At 43.5% G+C, this 22642-nt stretch overlaps 1 protein-coding gene across 1 annotated transcript in view; it reads right to left on the bottom strand.

Annotated features, from left to right (window-relative positions):
- Nucleotides 1-22642, bottom strand: part of NGLY1 (N-glycanase 1) — a 43256-nt gene that overhangs the window by 19324 nt on the left and 1290 nt on the right. Inside the window, exons 2-9 of the mRNA XM_089690887.1 lie at nt 15364-15478; nt 8604-8804; nt 6361-6523; nt 6006-6225; nt 3573-3694; nt 2998-3143; nt 2496-2606; nt 891-1055 (exon numbers count right to left, since the gene is read on the bottom strand). Of these exons, the coding sequence (XP_089547013.1) occupies nt 891-1055; nt 2496-2606; nt 2998-3143; nt 3573-3694; nt 6006-6225; nt 6361-6523; nt 8604-8804; nt 15364-15478 (1243 nt within the window). The remainder of the gene's footprint in view (nt 1-890; nt 1056-2495; nt 2607-2997; nt 3144-3572; nt 3695-6005; nt 6226-6360; nt 6524-8603; nt 8805-15363; nt 15479-22642) is intronic.

Below are 22642 nucleotides of genomic sequence, written 5' to 3'. Positions count from 1 at the left end.
GTCTCGCTGCCACTCACATCCTGATAGCCAGTGATTGGCTGTCAGGATGCGTGTAGGCGGGGCAGCGTGACGAACGTGAGAGGAGCTAGGCTCCTCTCACAGTCCGCCCTGAAGACCGGAACGGCGCGGGAACACGGCGAGAAGAACGCGCGGAGCAAAGGTAAGTGAATTGACACAGGGGGGACTTGGCTTACTACTTGCTACTTACTTACTACTACTATATGAGGGATGAATTAATATGGGGGATGAATTCCTATAGGGGGGATGAATTACTATAGGGGGGATGAATTACTATAAAAACTTATTGAAACTAAAAACAGTGTACCATCCTATGTATTTTCAGTTTTAAAAATGTGGCTCTCAAAATAAATTTCAATCGTGGTTTTGGCGAGATTTGGCTCAGTGGAAAAAAAAAGGTTGCCCACCACTGACCTAGGCAAATCTAAAAAAAAAAAAAAATTCTCATACTTCTCTCTTAACATTTAAAAAGACTATTGTGGTTCATAGAGTACTCTACAATATTTTTGCGATTCTGTTGAGCTGCTCAAAAACAGCTCAATTCTTCCTTCATTTCAACACTCGTGAGGTTTTGGCTGTTTATCAATGAACTTTCTGAGTTAAGAGCAAGCGTTTCTGGCACTGCAAGTATTCATTTTTGCTGGCAAACATCTTTTAACTCTGAATGGCCTGGTTCATACTCCCATCTTCTCACTGAGAAACAGTGAACTGCAAGCGAGTCATGTGAGTGGCCTTAGAAGGTCCCAGAGCAAATTGAAGAGGGTGTCTCATTATTCATCATTCCTCAGAAACACATCTGCCTCTCTATTGCCAGCTTTAAATGAGCAAATTTAAAAAATAAATTTGAGTAAAAGGAAAAAATTAACAGGTACCTGCACACCAACTTCTCCTCGTCCCACCCTCCAGGCAATAGATCCTGATATTCTGCCACCAAGCTCTCCAGGTTTTGGTGTCTTCGGAGACATAAACTCTACAATCTCCACTATCAGTCTCTCGAGGAGTTCTTTCTTCCTGTGTTCTGGTAGGGCCTGCTGCCTCTACAATTTCAAACACAATTATTTCAATTTGATACGAACATTTGGCACGAATGGCATTGTAATCGTTAAATGTCATTGCAGTTTGAATAAATGTATTAATAACAAAGCAAAGAATATGGTCTTAAAAATGAATATAACATTCTATTATTTAGTCTGATCCACCAAATCTGTAGTTTATTGAAGGTTTAATACTTTCCTGCCCGGCCTATTGTAATATGACGACCGTGCAGGATCCTCATTGACCTGGGAGGATGTCATTTATTTTTTTTCATACATACTGTCACCAGTCGGTGTCCCTGAACACCACCACACGTGAACATCTATTTTAATTTCTTAATTTTCCACAAAAACTGACAAAAAATTACAACTTCAAAAAACTTGCCATGCCTCTTACCAAATACCTCACACTGTCTACTTTCTAAATAAGGTAATTTGGGGGGTATTTGTCCTGGCGGTTTTGGGCCTTAAGAAATTAGATAGGTCAGTACATCAGGATTGATCAATTTTCAGATACATACCATAGTTTGTAGACTTTCCTACCAACTAAATAATAAACATTGATTTGGGTTATTTTTACCAAAGAAATGTAGCAGAATACATTATGGCCTAATTTTTTTAAGAAATACAACTTTGCAAATAAATAATCAACAGAAAATGAAGAAAAGTTCATTTTTTTTCATAATATTGTCTTTTTTAGTTTATAGCACAAAAAATTAAAAACCCAGTGGTGATCAAATACAACCAAAAGAAATCTCTATTGATGTGACCAAAAAAAAGATACAAAATTTCATATAGGTACAGTGTTGCATGACAATACAATTGTCATTCAAAGTGCAACAGTGCTAAAATCTGAAAATTGGCCTCGGCAGGAAGAGGATAAAAGTGCCCAGTACTGAGGTGGTTAAAGAAGAAATGTAACCAGACCTGTCTCTAAAATGATCACAGACCATAAACACTTACTATTTGAAAAATTGAAATCTGTATGGTCTCGTATGGTGTCCACATGTTAAAGTTGAACTTCAGACAGCCGAATGTTAGGCCATGTGTAGGGCGGCCAGGATTGTTGAAGGGGATTGGGGGGGTGGTTAAGCACATTAAGCCAATTAGAGCTCTTTTAAGTTGCACCATGCTGTCAGTCTCATATGGTCAACATGCTTACAGAAGTGAGCAGAAGGAATACTTCAAATTGTTGCTGATTCTTCATAGCCTAATCACAGGCTGGGGTGGGTTCAGAATCAGGCTGAACAGCTCAAAGTGGTTCTTCATCCTGAAAAAACTTTCCTCCTCCTCCATCCCCAACTCCGCTATATAAATCTCTTTTTTTGTTTGCCTACCTTCTTTTTTTCAGTGTACAGGTTTTTGCAGGTGCCTGCAAAATTCAACTTATCTATAAATAATTATTTATGATAAAGAAGCTAACTTTTTTTAAAAATATATTACCGTCTTGTTTAGAGCAGAAATTGTTTCCCGTAACCAATTTTCTCGAAGCTCTTTCCTCCGCAAGATGACTTCTTCATGTTTACACGAATACCTCCAAGTAACATCAACCACCTGCAATGATCACAGAGCAATCCTTAGACTGTTTTATATCTCTGGGTACAAATCATCTAGAAATTTCTCATAACATATAACTTGAACTGCATCTAATGCATTCTCTATCTTATGTACACATTTCTTTAGTGGTCCAATGGTTACCATGGCAATACTGAGTTCACTCAGTCCTTGATAAGATAGTTCTAGGCATGCTACTGCAGCCATGAGCTTGTTCTGAACCCTCCATACTCTGACTTTTTAATCAATAATTCATGAATAAATAGAAAGTCATTGATGTCTTGATTTAAATAGTGGCATTTCCTTCCCAATGGATTAAAATGTGGATTAAATGTTTTTCTTTGTAATGACAGCAACTGCTTACCATGGCATCAAATACTGTTTTACAAACCTCATCTTTGGAGAATGCAATGATGTAGGACAGCTTCTTTCCCCATCCAACCTCATATAAGAGAGGCTTGTCACAAGCATTTTCACATGGGTCACAATGGAGCCATCTGTTTTGAGATGAAGAGAACACCTCAGTCCAGACATGATCTGCAGGATGTGAAAAATATGAACTTACTGGTATTATTCCACTGGATTTACTTTAGTTTTTTGTCAATGCGTGGCAACCATAACCACAAGTTTACGAAACAGTTAACGTACATTTTTTATTTGTATTTTCATATTATTTGTAGGTATCCTTTGTGAATATGAACACAAATATAGAGGGGGTTTCTCAAATTGGAAGGCAAAAGTGGAAATACATATTAATCCCATAGCACCCACTGGTCCTACACAAGAACCAGCAGAACCTCAATGGTGTGTGCCTATGGCAAAGTATTCCAAAATGTTAGACATCAACTGGTTAACGTAACTGTATTACTACAGATTCTTTGGAAATACTGACTTCTTTCCTTCACACCATACTATGTTAAAGTTACAGTACTAAGAAATCAAGGGCTTTGTAATACCAGCACTCACCTGTACTATCCCATACATATCTCGCTTCTAGCTCCATTGCCCTGCAGCACAGAGTAAAGCAGTTGGCCCACTCTCCACAGCGACCCTGCCTGGTCTCCAAGAGCTTCTCTGGGTTATTATATCTAAAAATTGGACACACATTAAAAGTATTATTTTAACAAAGCTTAAAGTGAAACTTCACTGTCTTAGTCACCATTGACTATTTTAATTCTTATGTTGCTAGCATTAGTAAATAGATAGGAAAGTACATTTTTTTACATTTCTTCAGTTACTTCCTGGTTTTCATGCCAAGGCAAATAATGTCATACATCCCAGGAGTATTTAGGAGGGGTTTTCTCAGCTAAGAACACCTTCCTGTCTGCCTGCCTAAGCTAAGGGTAGATGGATTCCAGGAAGTCAACATGAATCATCTGCCCTTACTTAAGACGGCCACTGCCAGAAATGCAAAAGTTTCAAAGTTATTTCTCAGCAAAATAAAGCATGCAGACATGGATGGATAGGGGAATTTGCTTTGGATATTAAAAATTTATTCAATAGTGTTTTGGAATTGTAATGCTCAGATGCAGTGTAGTTCTGCTTTAAAACTTACAAATCCCATCAGGCTATTTAACCATGTTCTAACAGCAGCCAGGTGTCCGATTGCCTTGAAATGGAAAAAATCATTGCCGCCGTCTTAAGTAAATTTATATAAATGTATTCATGACATTTCTAATATGGAATATCTGACTTCTTGTTTGAATAATACGTTTTGACACTTCAGCAAGATCTGGCGTCCTTGGCATCTTTTGGAACCAAGAAAAATCATGTTCGGGTGCTTTACCCATGTAAGACTCTATAAGGGTGTCACATGGCGTGAAGCATATCGTCTCGTTTCTTCTTTCTTTCTTTCTTGTTGCCTTTTTCTTCCTTTAGGGCCGGTTCACACTGCTTTGATCTGAATTGCACAGGAACGTACAGTGTGTTCCTGTGCGATTCGTATGTGGTGCAATTTCAAGTCCATTCATTTGAAAGGGCTGAAATTGCACCACACTAAAAAGGTAATGTATGCACTTTTTTAAACGCATGGCAACTGCATCACATAGTACCTTGTACCATGCAGTTTGGTGTGGGCCGGTACGGGCAAATGCAATGTGTTTCCGACCTGCGCTTTGGATGTGGTTAACAACTGACCCCCCCTCCCAGCAGATCGCAAGGGCATTGCAATCGGAATGCGGTGTGGGAAGCCGCATGGGAATGCGGATCTCCTGCACCACATTCTAGTGTGAACGAGCCCTTCTCTTGTTACCAAGGTAGCTCTACCACTGTTCCTACTATGGATCTTGTCCACTATTTTGAGTAATAGCCCACTAGGGGTCAAGGATTTTCTAGACATTATTGTCTGTTATACAGCTGTCATGTATATTTAGCCCGATTAACCCATTCTTTTTTGGAACATGCCTGGCCTTATGGAAACCTCTTCTGGGCATTGTTATCCATTGTGTATTGTTTTCTTTGTGCACACACTAGCTAATTCCCACTTTTTGTGGTGGCGTATCATTTTCTTGTCTATGATATACAGTTTCAATTAAAAAAAAAAAAAAATTGGAGTCAGGCTGAATGCTGCTCAGTTACTCACAGGAAGCCTTGTATTTTCTGAATAAATACAAGGCTTCCTCTGATTGGCTAAGGTAGATGCAGGCATATAATTACATAGTTAGTCTAGCTGAAAAAGAAAGACAAAAGTCCATCCGGTTCAACCAAAAAGTTATAATCCTATAACCACAGTTGAAGTCCAGAGGAAGGCAAAATACCCCCAGCAAAAGCATGATCCAATTTGCTCCTGCAGAGGAAAAAAATTCCTTGCTGATCCCCTGAGAGGCAATTGGATATTCCCCCTGGATCAACTTTAACTATAAAACTTTTAGTATCCAGTTATATTATGTATACCTAGGAAAAAAAAAAAATCAGACGATGTCACGATTCCCACCATAACCAGAGGAAGCCTTGTATTCATTTATAAAATACAAAGCTTCCTGTGAATGGCTGAGAAGCACTCAGTCTGACTCAGTTTTGTTCTGGGAGCAGGACAGGTAGTCCCTGCTGCAGGAACAGAGCTCTATGCTGTATGTAGTTGATGTTACAATGTCTACAGCTCATGCAGCTGCACTGTGTGTTAGTAAAAGAAATAGTTTGTGTGGGCACTACACCCTTGACTTAGGCTTTAAAGAATATGTAGTATAGGGGAGGGTTTCAATAGTCGTTTTAGGCGTTAAGTATTCACAACACTCCACTTTTCTCTGCATAGGGTGCCTCACAGTGACCCCCCTCAATCCCTGTACCGGGTAAAAAATAAGTATTTGAATGAGGATGACTACACGATAACTACTACTACATAAAAGAAGTGACCTATGCATTACAGTTAGATGTATCACACACAAAAGCGGTGAACCTCACCTAGGAAACCTGTTGATGTGATTACACTTGTTACAGTAATGATTTTCCACCCTTGTTGCCCCCCATCGAAGATCGTCTGTTGATGGGACGAGTGACTCTTTAGTCTCAGTCTGTCCATTACATTGGCTACAGGGCAGGCTGTTCACCCACTGGAAGAAGTCTTCCTTAAACCAGCGTAATAATTCTAACATGAGGAAATCGTCTTCATTGATGGTGGACTCTACAAATAAAACAATTCTTAATTTTGTTTTTGTAGACCAACATGCCTTTAACAGTTTCATGCTAAGAAACAGCAAAACAAACTTTATAATTTTTTTTATAGATCTATATTGTTATGGAAATGTGCATGTATTACCAGAGTCAAGACTTTTCACTTGCAGCAGTTTTTCTTGAGCTCTTGCTTGCAGTTCTGATACAGGCAACAGGTCCCGAGCTTTTTGTTGAAGTTCGGGTCGCTCATAAACAAGCACGTGATGTGCATTTGACTGTAGTGTCTGCAAAAATCGCATCTCAGAAGCCTAGGATTAAAAGAAAGAAGAAAAAAAAAAAAAAAAAAAAAAGGACAATTTACTTACTGCATTTACAAAATTTCTAGATTAGGCAAACACAAATTCATTGCAAAACAGGAAAGTCATGACAATTTCACATCAAGTTGCTCCCGTTAAATTCCAGCCAGGTTTTTGTACTGAAGTACTGGTGTCCTGCCTAGTAAAATGCACAGCTGTAAACAGGCATAAAGAAACAAAAAAGCATAATGCTTACACTATAGACACAGACCAACCCAAAACGAGAGCCTCACTGGTCAGTATAGTGATGCCACAATGGATTGGCACATAGCTTGGGGGAAGTAAAGATGAGGATTCCCAAACATACAGTCATGGCCAAAAATAGTGGCACCCCTGCATTTCTGTCAGATAATGCACCACTTCGCCCAGAAAATTGATGCAATTACAAATGTTTAGGCATTCTCATGTTTATTTCTTTTGTTTGTAGTGGTAAGACACTAAAAGTGGAGAAACAAAAAGCAAAAAATCTGACATTCCACCTAAACCTCCAAAAATGGACTGGAAAAATTTATTGGCACCTTCTCAAAACTGTAAGAAATAACTACATTACAAGTTTGTGATACTCTTGTAATTTGTAAACTCACCTGTTTCAATTAATATGTGCTGACCAGGGGTGGACTTACAACTCATGGGGCCCCCGGGCAATAGGGGATCATGGGGCCCCTGTGTCCTTGCTCAACTCAAAAAAAGCCTATGAAAAAAAAGGTACCAGGGGCATCTCATGGGGCCCCCTACTGACCCTGGGCAGTGCCCGATTTTCCAAATGGAGCTATAAATGTAGACTTTGCAATACCCTCTAAACTCCTTCAGGGATGTTCAATTTATATCGCCCAACCCCGGGACATGTAGTTCCAGGCGCCTGGCAGGTAGTTTATTTCTCTCTTTTTTTTTTTTTTTTTAACTTCTAGCCCTGCTGCAGAGCTCACCTGTCAGGTGGAAGCCCAATTGCTTTCACACAACCCACTACAGTGCCAGCGTACGCTCCCCCCGCCCGCTCTTGGGCTCCGCTTGCCCATCTGCAGGACCAAAATCGGTTCAGCAGGTGTCAGCAGGTATAGGGGAGACAGGAGAGCGGACATGTCCGCTCCCCTTCTTGTCCTGACCCAGAAGTAACGTTTTGACATAACTTCCGGGTCCCGATGACAGATTTATCGACCATCGAGGCTGGGAAAGAAACGTAAAATCATATGCTGGGGTGTCTACGCATGAAGACATCAATTGCGATACACATATTGCATATCGCCACGCATCCAGAATGAGAGCAATAATTTTAGCACTAGACGACCTCCGTAACACTAAACTGATGACCTATAAGGGGCCTAAAAAGCGTTGCCTATAGAAAATATAGGGTACTAAAGTTTGTCGCCATTTCATGAGTGTACGCAAACTTAAAGGTTTGCCACGTTGGATATCTATTTCCTCAGTGCAACCTCATCTTTTATATTTTACCAAAAAATTGGGTAATTTGATTTTTTTGTGTCCTAAAATTAACTTAAGCATATTTTTTACTGACATTTTATGTTTCCTAGACCTTTGTAGTAATATCCTGTGAGATACAAAATTGGAGCTACCACTATTTTAGTCTCTAGAGTGTCTGCTTTCAGAAATTATATAATGTTGGGGGTTTTGTGTAATCTTCAGTCATAAAATGATGATTTTTTGAATGTGTGTGCAAAAAAATGGATAAGCCGAACACTCCCCTTTCCTGACGAGCATCCAATCAGTGCTCATTACACTGAGAGATCTTTTTCCTCCCTGCAAGTTCCTGGGTGCGGTGCTGGAGACAGGCAGGGAGGTGAGCAGGAGATAAACAGCGCAATATTAAAAATATTAAGTCGCCATAAAGCCCCTTTTGTTTTAAAAAGCTCCAGATATTCCTAAAAGCACCTCAGATTTAAATACGGTTTTGGATAAATTTGTTTATTTTTTTATCTGGACAAGTAGATTGTCATGAGGGACAAGCAGATTGAGACACTGATTTAGTACCTGGACAAGTAATTTTTCCAAAAATGTCCACATCCCTGCTCCTTACCGTGTAGTTGGAGGAAGTCTCTGCTGTGTGCTCGGGACTGTTTGTCAGGCTGGGGTTGGATGGTTGTGGTGTACTTGAAGCAGCTGGTGCAGTTGGCTCTGACCCAGCCATCCTCTTGTTTCTCTCCGACGCTATACAGTCTCTTACCTTACGCAGTTTCTCAACTGATGCCTTTTTGGGAAACACAAGATGTGTCTCCCCCTGCAAAATCCGCAAATATTACAACAGTTACAAGCTGAGATAACAGGGAATAGTTATTTCACTGGTAAAACTATAAAGAAGTAATAAACCCATAACCAAAACAGCTTACTAATATCATTAGATGCGTTGACTGCATTATTTTTTTCAGGCTTTATTCCCTCTGTTTTCACCAAGTGATCTGGCCAGTAACACACCTCCTGTATTAGAGTGCCCCCTACTCTGGATGAATGAGCACAGGGACACCTTTGGACAGCAGCAGTTAAAGCGATTCTAAAGGTTCATTTGTTTTTGTAAACAAACATGTCTATGCTTACCTACTGTATGCAGTGGTTTTGCACAGACCAGCCCAGATCATCCTCTTCTCAGGTCCCCCGCAAACTCTCCTGGCTTCTCCTTTCTGTCGGGTGCCCCCACAGCAAGCAGCTTGCTGTGGGTGCACCCGCTGCTCCGTGTGTCCATTCACACACAGAGATGCAGCTTGGCCCCGCCCCCTCTCCTCATTGGCTGACTGGCTGTGATTTACAGCAGCGTGAGCTAACGGCTTCTCTCAGCCAATGAGGAGGCAAAGACCCTAGACAGCCAAGGCAGTCAATCGCATTGCTGGATCGCGATGAGGTTCAGGTAATTATTGAGGGGGCTGGTGGAGCTGCTGCACACAGATGTTTTTTACCTTCATGCATAGAAACCTTCAGTCTTTAGAACCACTTTAAGCTGGGGGGGTAGATGCACTAGCAGACTTAATTACACTAAACAAATAGAAGCAAAACTCCACCTAACACTTCTATAAGCAGTTACAGAAAACTGGTTTTTTTTCTTTATCAGATAAATCTTTTACAGAAACAAAAACTGATCATTTTAAAGCTGTCAGTAGTAAATGGTTTGCCTCACCCCTGTGACCGCTACATCTGCAGAACAGCTTGTTTTGTTGAAAAACAACAAACCTACCAACCAGGAAAGCCTAGAAAAGAACACCAATTCAGCCATCACACCTAAGAACTGGCAAACTGCTATATAATGAAATGTTTGCTTCTGGGTTTAATACCGATTTATTTGGTTAGTTATCTATTGCTATAAGCTTGTGACACTCAAAGACCCCAACACAACGAACCAATAATTTCCTTCATTGAAGAAAGCACATATGGGTTGATTTATAAAACTGAAGAGAGCAAAATATGGTGCAGCTATGCAGGGAAACCAATCCAGCTTCAGATTATTATTTGTACCTGCAATGCCAACGTCTGCTAACATTTTGGTACTGTAGCTCAACCATACAGTAAACCTATCCTGAGAGATAAAGTAGTGCTGATGAACTCCTAAAAATGCTAAGCTGTTATACTGCAGAACAGGGATTCAGAAAAGGAAAGCGTCCTATTTGTATACCTGTTCTGACCCAAAAGAGTCACATGGCAACCAGGTAACTTGAAATTTCAAAGACCGCTCTGCTATGGTAACTTTTATATCTCAGTCACAACAGGTTCCTTATTAAAAATAAATAAAAACCTCTACTGGAATCACTGTTTTGGCAGTTATTTGCATGTAATGACAAGGGCAGATCAGTCGCATGCTTAATTGGCAATTAGCAATAAGAGGGCTGTGCTTTTACATAATTTCTAGGACACCACAAGTCACAAAGGTATTGGGTTATCAGACCATGGCTTTATAATGAACAGCCTTTGTATGTGATTTTAGGTCTCAAACATTTATACTAGAGCAAATCTTTAAAAAAATTACTTATTAAAAAGCTTTGGAAAAGTACCATCTGAGTATAACCTGTCTTGACAAAAACATATACTCTGCCATTGCGGACCTCTTAAAAATGCTAGCTACCCAGTTGTCATGATAATCCTCTAGCTTCAATACTTTGAATCACTGTATGCAGGTCAGGAAATCCCACCTAATTGACAGCATACTTGTTCTAGATTAATGGTTCACAATTTAAAGTACACCTCTGCGCTGACTATGCACATTAACCACTTGTCCTCCAGAGAATTTACTCCCCTTCCTGACCTGGCCATTTTTTGCGTTACGGCGCTATGTTACTTCGACTGACAATTTGATTTTGAAAAAAAAAACAAAAAACAATATTTTTTACTTTTTGCTAAACATGTCTAGTAAAAAAATTTTAAAAATCAAATTTCGTCATAAATTTAGGCCCAACTGTATTCTGCTACGTCTTTGCTAAAAAAAAAAATCCCAATAAGTGTAAATTAATTGGTTTACAAAAATGGCAGTATATATACTGAGATTTTTATTTAATTTTTTCTAGTAATGGCAGCGATCAGAGACTTATAGCGGGATTGCGTCGGGCATTCTTACACTAGGGTGACACCAATACAGTGATCAGTGCTAATAAAAAGCACTGACAATGTACTAATGGTACTAGGCAGGAAGGGGTTAACGTGGGGTAATCAAAGGGTTAACTGTGTGCTGTTTTGCATACTGGGCTGTTTGTGCTTCACTGTAAGCACACTGCTTTGCATGGCTGTGCTATGCACAGCTATGCAAAGCAGTGTGCCGGAGCTGACAGGGGAGCAAACTATTTTGTTTACAAACAGTTTTCCCCTCCGTCGGAGATGCTCGGCAATCACCAGATGCCGGCGAGTAATCACCAGCCAGTACCCGGTGATTGACAGCCTAGGCCGCGAATGGTTGGCATGGGTAGGGCGTTCGTGCACACCCCCCTACCTGGAAATGCAAAAAAACACACACACACACACACACACACACACACACACACACACACACACACACACACACACACACACACACACAAGCACACACGCGATTTTGCGCACCCATGCCACCCTGTAGCAGTACTTCTACTATAGGGCAGATGGGAAGCGGGTAAAGTATTTACATATTATGAACAAGCAATAAAAGAACTTTAAAACAGGCCCTCACTGACCTCTGTAGCTGTAGACATTGTGAAGAAATTAATCTTCAAAACACAATAAAATCATATCTCATCTCCCTTTATATTCTAAGGCAGCAGAAACATAGCAGTCTGCCAGACTTGTAAAGTAAATGTACAACAGATTTTTCTAAACTGTTAGAAACCAGAGTCTTTGTTATAAACTTCAGCCTAGGATTACATTTGTGCAGTGCGGGACACCGCATGTGATTGGCACAGGAACCACACTGCATTTCTATGCACATCACATGCGATGTCTGTGCGGTGTGGTCTGAGCTATACATTTTGTGCAGGACCCTTTTTTCCCCATCCGATTCGCATTGCATGGGTTTTCTCACTGGGTGTTACGTTTTTCAATCTGTTTTGAGGGGTGTCCTTAATTAACACTGATACCATACTAGATCGCATGGACGCCATGTGATTGCAATGCGGTGCAGAAAGTGCACAAGATTCACCGCGTTTCCCGCATCGCACAAGTGTGAACCAGGTCTTAAGAGTCTTTGTTGTGATCTTTGAGGATTATTCACTTCACAGAACATTGTGTTCACATGACCACTGATCACAGAGTTCTCACCACCGCTGTGAGCAGAGAGCAGGGACACTTACTAGAGCGCTGGGCTGTGGAAGCGGAGGGAACGGCTGGCTCATGCCCAGAGCAGCTTGCTGAGAGGCTGAACCAGGTGCTGCTCCAGACTCTGGGGTGGATCTCGTCTTTAAAGTTGGCATCTTTCCCCAGCCTGGACTGGCTGAGTGACTTCAGCCCGCTGTCAGCTGAAAACAGGTTCGTTCTGCACTCCTGTGAACCACAGGAGAAGTACAGCCAAAAGAGCTTTAGCTGTACATCTCCTTTATAGTAGTAATATACACCCAACTTTTTTTAACAAATCCATGCACATTAACATAATTGTCATCTTCCAGTGAAGTACAGGAAGGAATAACAAAAACTAACCCCCAGGGTTGGTTATACCGCTTGCAGGACCTATTCCATAAGGTTTATTCCTGACAGGAGAGTAGGGCCATACTGGGGCAGCACAATGGCTAAGTGGTTAGCACTGCAAATTGAACAAGGTGGCAGCTCTGTAGAGTTATAGAAAAAAGATAGCGCCGCGCTCCTATGTATTAATATATACAGCTTGAGCTTCTAAGGTGTATCAAATATCAATATAAACTGTGACTATACCACTAAATGCATATACAATAATACATAAAAATACCATATATAGTGAATCTTAAACTAATATTGCCTTAGTGGGTGCCACGGTGAAATCCTGTGTTGCACCCATATAAAGCTGTGTGTACTCTATGTTAATAGTGCAAAAGCACATGTGCACGTGCTAAAATTAAACAAATAAAATACAGTCTTTAAGATAAATGTGCAAGTGAATATTCTGTTCCTTGTCTCCGAGTGCTAGATGGTCTCCTTATATGCTCACCTCTATATTTGCCTGAATGAATCCAGGCAAATACGCTTTTTATCCTTCCAGGATTGATGAAATGGGATGATGCCTTTGCTCTAGCCGTCCTATGAGGTGGACATGTATATGGATGGATCCTCCTGTTGTCTCCTTTATCTCCCTGTGTATCTGTGAGTACACTGAGTAGCTCTCTTGGGGTCTCCCAATTCCCCTCCTGGGGTTGTTTCCTCGTTCACTCCTCCTTATATCAGCTCATGGGATGTTTGGTCAAAGAAAAGGAAAAGCAGACCATAGTGTCTTATCCTTATAAAAATGGATTTATTTTTGCCAATAACAAGTATACCTTTGAATTTGAATCAAATTCCCCCTGATGAAGTCACGTGACCCTGTGACGCAACGCGTAGGGGAGGGGCTCTGACGTCACGACATTGCACTGGAGAAGCGAGCAGATCCGAGTACAAGCACAGGCAGACAGCACTGCAAGGGCAGCTGCAGAGAGGTTTTCTTTTTTACCTGCTGATTGCCATCTATGCCTGATTGGATCATTTATGAGCTGCATACCATCAAGGTATACTTGTTATTGGCAAAAATAAATCCATTTTTATAAGGATAAGACACTATGGTCTGCTTTTCCTTTTCTTTGACCAAACATCCCATGAGCTGATATAAGGAGGAGTGAACGAGGAAACAACCCCAGGAGGGGAATTGGGAGACCCCAAGAGAGCTACTCAGTGTACTCATAGATACACAGGGAGATAAAGGAGACAACAGGAGGATCCATCCATATACATGTCCACCTCATAGGACGGCTAGAGCAAAGGCATCATCCCATTTCATCAATCCTGGAAGGATAAAAAGCGTATTTGCCTGGATTCATTCAGGCAAATATAGAGGTGAGCATATAAGGAGACCATCTAGCACTCGGAGACAAGGAACAGAATATTCACTTGCACATTTATCTTAAAGACTGTATTTTATTTGTTTAATTTTAGCACGTGCACATGTGCTTTTGCACTATTAACATAGAGTACACACAGCTTTATATGGGTGCAACACAGGATTTCACCGTGGCACCCACTAAGGCAATATTAGTTTAAGATTCACTATATATGGTATTTTTATGTATTATTGTATATGCATTTAGTGGTATAGTCACAGTTTATATTGATATTTGATACACCTTAGAAGCTCAAGCTGTATATATTAATACATAGGAGCGCGGCGCTATCTTTTTTCTATTATTTATACACACTAGTTAAGTGAGTCAGTGCAAGTGCCAGCGCACCTTATACACTTTCAGAACATATTGAACACCTCGATCCATAATTAGCTCACAAGTATTCACTATAATAGCTCTGTAGAGTTGTTAAGGAGATAAACGACCCGTCTATGGCCTGCCTTAGATGTCAAATGGAGAAGATCTTTCAGCAAGATTACCATTCAACACAAATGACATTGGTGGTGTGGGCAGAAGGACAAGTAAATGTAACCCGTTTGCTTTGCATGGATTTTTTACATTTTAAAAATTGTGACGCTCGCTTTAATGTAGATTTTGGAAATCAGCTAAAGCCCATTCACACTTGTGCGACTTGTCATGTGACTTTGGACTCCAAACTTGTATGACAAGTCACACCCCATGTTTCCCAATGAGTACCATTCATATCTGTGCGACTTCAAGTCGAAGCGACTTGAAAGTAGTTCCTGCACTACTTTGGTCTGACTTTCATGCAACTTGATGGCCATAGAGCTCAATGTAAAGTCAAATGAAAGTTGGACCTGAATGTTATAAATGCGACTTGTGTGCGACTTTGTACAGCAGAAACAATCATCCTTGGTCAAAGCCAAAATCGCAATGAAAAGAAAAAAAAAAAAAAAAAAAAAAAAAAAAAAAAAAAAAAAAAAAAAAAAATCGCACAAATTTTGAAGTTGCAAAAGTGTGAATGGAGCCTAAATGAGGGGAACGTGCTGGCAAAGTAACCATTGTCTATGGGCATTATTATGAAAAGCATAGAATTGTTGAGAACTATAGAGCTTTGTCATATCATTGAAAATAAAATGCTGCTGCTTTCTGCAAGACCCACGAGTGCCTCTATACCTGTTTTGTATTACAGTATAATTATTTATGATCTGCTTTGTGACCACTGAGTCACCCACCGAACCCTTTAATGGATGTTCCAGCAACACAATGTTCAGAGTGTACACCAATTGTCCTCATGTAGCAGACAATTCCTACCTCTTCAAATCCCATTTCAAATAAACATTCAACAGCCCCTGGGACTGGCAAAAGTCTGGTAGAGAATGCTGTGTTTCCAATTCTTATGGATCTGTATTTTTCCTCATTTGGACTCCTGTTAGAAGAAAAAAAAAATATTTGGTAGAAAACCTAAAGACGGCAGAATCTATTAGTTCATGAGATTAAGCAATCTCTAAACTGAATATACATTAATTTAAAAATGGTGCAATTTGTGTCTACTCTAAATAAAACCTCACATAAATCAAACAAGTCAAATGTCACAGTCTTCAAATACAGGATGTTTCCTGGATGCATAATGTTGGCAAACAGCTAAGGCTTCAATGCAGCAGGAACATAATCCATGCTTTTCTTCCTTATACAGTCAGGTCCATAAATATTGGGACATCGACACAATTCTAACATTTTTGGCTCTATACACCACCACAATGGATTTAAAATGAAACGAACAAGATGTGCTTAAACTGCAGACTGTCAGCTTTAATTTGAGGGTATTTACATCCAAATCAGGTGAACGGTGTAGGAATTACAACAGTTTGCATATGTGCCTCCCACTTGTTAAGAGACCAAAAGTAATGGGACAATTGGTTTCTCAGCTGTTCCATGGCCAGGTGTGTGTTATTCCCTCATTATCCCAATTACAATGAGCAGATAAAAGGTCCAGAGTTCATTTCAAGTGTGCTATTTGCATTTGAAATCTGTTGCTGTCAACTCTCAAGATGAGATCCAAAGAGCTGTCACTGTCAGTGAAGCAAGCCATCATTAGGCTGAAAAAACAAAACAAACCCATCAGAGAGATAGCAAAAACATTAGGCGTGGACAAAACAACTGTTTGGAACATTCTTAAAAAGAAGGAACGCACCGGTGAGCTCAGCAACACCAAAAGACCCGGAAGACCATGGAAAACAACTGTGGTGGATGACCGAAGAATTCTTTCCCTGGTGAAGAAAACACCCGTCACAACAGTTGGCCAGATCAAGAACACTCCCCAGGAGGTAGGTGTATGTGTGTCAAAGTCAACAATCAAGAGAAGACTTCACCAGAGTGAATACAGAGGGTACACCACAAGATGTAAACCATTGGTGAGCCTCAAAAACAGGAAGGCCAGATTAGAGTTTGCCAAACGACATGTAAAAAAGCCTTCACAGTTCTGGAACAACATTCTATGGACAGATGAGACCAAGATCAACTTGTACCAGAGCGATGGGAAGAGAAGAGTATGGAGAAGGAAAGGAACTGCTCATGATCCTAAGCATACCACCTCATCGGTGAAGCATGGTGGTGGTAGTGTCATGGCGTGGGCATGTATGGCTGCCAATGGAACTGCTTCTCTTGTATTTATTGATGATGTGACTGCTGACAAAAGCAGCAGGATGAATTCTGAAGTGTTTCGGGCAATATTATCTGCTCATATTCAGCCAAATGCTTCAGAACTCATGGGACGCCGCTTCACAGTGCAGATGGACAATGACCCAAAGCAGACTGCAAAAGCAACCAAAGAGTTTTTTAAGGGAAAGAAGTGGAATGTTATGCAATGCCCAAGTCAATCACCTGACCTGAATCCAATTGAGCATGCATTTCACTTGCTGAAGACAAAACTGAAGGGAAAATGCCCCAAGAACAAGCAGGAACTGAAGACAGTTGCAGTAGAGGCCTGGCAGAGCATCACCAGGGATGAAACCCAGCGTCTGGTGATGTCTATGCGTTCCACACTTCAGGCTGTAATTGACTGCAAAGGATTTGCAACCAAGTATTAAAAAGTGAAAGTTTGATTTATGATTATTATTCTGTCCCATTACTTTTGGTCCCTTAAAAAGTGGGAGGCACATATGCAAACTGTTGTAATTCCTACACCGTTCACTTGATTTGGATGTAAATACCCTCAAATTAAAGCTGACAGTCTGCAGTTAAAGCACATCTTGTTCGTTTCATTTCAAATCCATTGTGGTGGTGTATAGAGCCAAAAATGTTAGAATTGTGTCGATGTCCCAATATTTATGGACCTGACTGTAACTGCTGTGCTTGGAGTAAAGCTGTCAAGCGATCCTCTCACCTTCTTCAGGCCTGGTTCACACATATGCTTTTTAGTGCATTTTGCAGAAACTCACTACAGTCCAATTAGGTTTCCTATGGGACATGTTCACATCTATGCATTTTTCAGCTGCTGCGTTTTTTGGAAAGGGTCAGGGACTCTCTTAAACGCAACACAGTGCATTTGTGGCTCAATAGACTTCAATGGACACAGCAGAAATGCATGTAGTGCGTTTTTGATGCATTTTTATTTCCAAAAGAAAAATATTAACTATGATGACTCTTTTTTTGGCTAATAGGAAAGTATGACTGTTCTATTTATATGATGCGACTTTGTTGCAACTTTACACACTTTGGCACTCAAGCAGCATCAGAGCAGCATCCAAGTCACATTGAAATCGCACCCATCCAAAGGCGTATCCATCTAAAAGCGCATCAAAGTTGCACCCTTCCAAAGTCACATCAAAGTTAATACTTTCCGATTGGCAAAAAAACAAACAAAACGCATAAAAAACCTCGACAAATACACAAAAAAATGCACAAAAAACACAGAGGAAAAACACATCAATTGAATCACGCAGAAAGTGGTAGAATGCAAGTTATATGTGGTAAAAGGAAAGTGAATGATGCCAGCAGAGTTAAAATAAACTGAAGTATAGATAAAAGTAAAATATTTCCCATTTTGGATAAAGGAAGGGTTACAAACACTGTCATTTATTTTTTTTGCCATCTATGCCCCATTGGGGAGATTTCTGTGCACTTCCTCTCCCATGGCCAAAACAGGAAGCGAGATTAAATCCTTCCTAGGTGAGGGAATCCCTGGTTGTTACTACAGTCACCAGAACTAAGGGACCTCATTGGAGGATTTCCCCTCTCTTCCTGTTCTGGTGATAAACCGCAATTTTGCATTTTTTTTTTCACATTTTAAAAATTGAGACACTCGCTTTAATGGTGATAACTTCACTAGGACTAATAGCGTAAATCTCCCTAACAAGGACACAGACAGCAAAACCTGGCAGATGTACTAATCCCTCTCCTCTCTATGTAAAACAACAAAAAAGTTATAAGTATTAAAGTGGAGCTCCACCCAAAAGGGGAAGTTCTGCTTTAAAGATTGATCCCCCGCTCCCCATTAAGGATTGGCACCATTAGGGAGCGAGGGGGGGGGGAGCAGGTACCCGAAATTGACAGGTACCCACTCCGATCGCCTAGGCGATCGGAAGCAGAAGTTGTCCTCCTATCCTCCCTCCCCGTAGTCTTCTGGGACACGTGACAGGCACCAGAAGACTACAGGGCCATTCAGGAAGGGCAGCGCTACTCGCGCAATGGGCACCCGGCTGTGAAGCCGCAAGCTCTCATAGCCGTTTGCCCACACTGAAGATGCCGATGCCTGGAACATCATACGGCTGGTGAAACGGGCTGCGGGGAGGACAATGTAGGATCGTGGGACAGGTGAGTGGCAGTTTTTTTTATGAATCAGCAGCTAGTTTTTGTAGCTGCTATTTTTTTTTTACAGTGTGAGTGGAACTCCGCTTTAAAAATATAAAAATAAAGGTTTTAAAGTATAACTTAAAGAGGAGGCACTGGCTATTTTTTTTTCTTCTTTAGGAACTCATATTTTGTCATTAGGCTGGTTCTCAAGTCACCGGCCCCCTGCCTGTTTGTGGGTGTCTTCATGCATGCACAATCCTGGCCTATGCTGTATGTGTCCATTGACACAGCAAGCTATACCCCTTACTTCCTCTTTCCCCAAATTCTTGGGAGCTTATGGCTCTGCTGACCTCAGTATCCATCTCTAGAAGCGGAAAGGACTGGCAGGAATCGGCAGTGGTGACAGATGACATCAGAGAAGGGTGTGGGGATGGAAACTATAGAACATTACTAGAGCAATTTTTATTCATTTAAATTCTCCTCTATGGAAAGTTATGTAGGATGATCCACCCATTCACTTTATGGGAAGTGATGTAGGATAATCCCCCATTCCCTTCCACGGGAGGCGGCGTGGGACGCCCCCCCTTCCCCTCCACGGGAGGCGGCGTGGGACGCCCCCCCTTCCCCTCCACGGGAGGCGGCGTGGGACGCCCCCCCTTCCCCTCCACGGGAGGCGGCGTGGGACGCCCCCCCTTCCCCTCCACGGGAGGCGGCGTGGGACGCCCCCCATTCCCCTCCACGGGAGGCGGCGTGGGACGCCCCCATTCCCCTCCACGGGAGGCGGCGTGGGACGCCCCCCATTCCCCTCCACGGGAGGCGGCGTGGGACGCCCCCCATTCCCCTCCACGGGAGGCGGCGTGGGACGCCCCCCATTCCCCTCCACGGGAGGCGGCGTGGGACGCCCCCCATTCCCCTCCACGGGAGGCGGCGTGGGACGCCCCCCATTCCCCTCCACGGGAGGCGGCGTGGGACGCCCCCCATTCCCCTCCACGGGAGGCGGCGTGGGACGCCCCCCATTCCCCTCCACGGGAGGCGGCGTGGGACGCCCCCCATTCCCCTCCACGGGAGGCGGCGTGGGACGCCCCCCATTCTCCTCCACGGGAGGCGGCGTGAGACGCCCCCCATTCTCCTCTATGGGAGGCGGCGTGAGACGCCCCCCATTCTCCTCTATGGGAGGCGGTGTGAGACGCCCCCCATTCTCCTCTATGGGAGGCGGTGTGAGACGCCCCCCATTCTCCTCTATGGGAGGCGGTGTGAGACGCCTCCCATTCTCCTCTATGGGAGGCAGTGTGAGACGCCCCCCATTCTCCTCTATGGGGAGTGATGTAGGATGCCCCCCCATTCTCCTCTATGGGAGGTGGTGTAGGATGATCCCCCATTCTCTTCTATGGGAGGTGGAGTAGGATGATCCCCCATTCTCCTCTATGGGAGGTGGAGTAGGATGCCCCAATCTCCTCTATGGGAGGTGGAGTAGGATGCCCCAATCTCCTCTATGGGAGGTGGAGTAGGATGCCCCAATCTCCTCTATGGGAGGTGGAGTAGGATGCCCCAATCTCCTCTATGGGAGGTGGAGTAGGATGCCCCAATCTCCTCTATGGGAGGTGATGTAGGCTGTCCCCCATTCTCCTCTATGGGAGGTGGTGTAGGATGATCCCCCATTCTCCTCTATGGGAGATTATGTAGGCTGTGTGAGACGCCCCCCATTCTCCTCTATGGGAGGTGGTGTAGGATGATTCCCCATTCTCCTCTACGGGAGATGATGTAGGCTGTCCCCCATTCCCCTCCACGGGAGGCGGCGTGGGACGCCCCCCATTCCCCTCCACGGGAGGCGGCGTGGGACGCCCCCCATTCCCCTCCACGGGAGGCGGCGTGGGACGCCCCCCATTCCCCTCCACGGGAGGCGGCGTGGGACGCCCCCCATTCTCCTCCATGGGAGGCGGTGTGAGACGCCCCCCATTCTCCTCTATGGGAGGCGGTGTGAGACGCCCCCCATTCTCCTCTATGGGAGGCGGTGTGAGACGCCCCCCATTCTCCTCTATGGGAGGCAGTGTGAGACGCCCCCCATTCTCCTCTATGGGGAGTGATGTAGGATGCCCCCCCATTCTCCTCTATGGGAGGTGGTGTAGGATGATCCCCCATTCTCCTCTATGGGAGGTGGAGTAGGATGATCCCCCATTCTCCTCTATGGGAGGTGGAGTAGGATGCCCCAATCTCCTCTATGGGAGGTGGAGTAGGATGCCCCAATCTCCTCTATGGGAGGTGGAGTAGGATGCCCCAATCTCCTCTATGGGAGGTGGAGTAGGATGCCCCAATCTCCTCTATGGGAGGTGATGTAGGCTGTCCCCCATTCTCCTCTATGGGAGGTGGTGTAGGATGATCCCCCATTCTCCTGTATGGGAGATTATGTAGGCTGTGTGAGACGCCCCCCATTCTCCTCTATGGGAGGTGGTGTAGGATGATTCCCCATTCTCCTCTACGGGAGATGATGTAGGCTGTCCCCCATTCTCCTCTACGGGAGATGATGTAGGCTGTCCCCCATTCTCCTCTACGGGAGATGATGTAGGCTGTCCCCCATTCTCCTCTACGGGAGATGATGTAGGCTGTCCCCCATTCTCCTCTACGGGAGGTGATGTAGGCTGTCCCCCATTCTCCTCTATGGGGAGGTGATGTAGGAAGTCCCCCATTCTCCTCTACGGGGAGGTGATGTAGGCTGTCCCCCATTCTCCTCTATGGGGAGGTGATGTAGGAAGTCCCCCATTCTCCTCTACGGGGAGGTGATGTAGGAAGTCCCCCATTCTCCTCTACGGGGAGGTGATGTAGGAAGTCCCCCATTCTCCTCTATGGGGAGGTGATGTAGGAAGTCCCCCATTCTCCTCTATGGGGAGGTGATGTAGGCTGTCCCCCATTCTCCTCTATGGGGAGGTGATGTAGGCTGTCCCCCATTCTCCTCTATGGGGAGATGATGTAGGAAGTCCCCCATTCTCCTCTATGGGGAGGTGATGTAGGAAGTCCCCCATTCTCCTCTATGGGGAGATGATGTAGGAAGTCCCCCATTCTCCTCTATGGGGAGATGATGTAGGAAGTCCCCCATTCTCCTCTATGGGGAGATGATGTAGGAAGTCCCCCATTCTCCTCTATGGGGAGATGATGTAGGAAGTCCCCCATTCTCCTCTATGGGGAGATGATGTAGGAAGTCCCCCATTCTCCTCTATGGGGAGATGATGTAGGAAGTCCCCCATTCTCCTCTATGGGGAGATGATGTAGGAAGTCCCCCATTCTCCTCTATGGGGAGATGATGTAGGAAGTCCCCCATTCTCCTCTATGGGGAGATGATGTAGGAAGTCCCCCATTCTCCTCTATGGGGAGATGATGTAGGAAGTCCCCCATTCTCCTCTATGGGGAGATGATGTAGGAAGTCCCCCATTCTCCTCTATGGGGAGATGATGTAGGAAGTCCCCCATTCTCCTCTATGGGGAGATGATGTAGGAAGTCCCCCATTCTCCTCTATGGGGAGATGATGTAGGAAGTCCCCCATTCTCCTCTATGGGGAGATGATGTAGGAAGTCCCCCATTCTCCTCTATGGGGAGATGATGTAGGAAGTCCCCCATTCTCCTCTATGGGGAGATGATGTAGGAAGTCCCCCATTCTCCTCTATGGGGAGATGATGTAGGAAGTCCCCCATTCTCCTCTATGGGGAGATGATGTAGGAAGTCCCCCATTCTCCTCTATGGGGAGATGATGTAGGAAGTCCCCCATTCTCCTCTATGGGGAGATGATGTAGGAAGTCCCCCATTCTCC

This window comes from Staurois parvus, unplaced genomic scaffold (assembly GCF_062004578.1).
Source record: "Staurois parvus isolate SC_StPar_1 unplaced genomic scaffold, SC_StPar_1.0 ptg000021l, whole genome shotgun sequence".
Classification (NCBI taxonomy): Eukaryota; Metazoa; Chordata; class Amphibia; order Anura; family Ranidae; genus Staurois; species Staurois parvus.
This window is presented reverse-complemented; position numbering and strand designations above follow the sequence as displayed.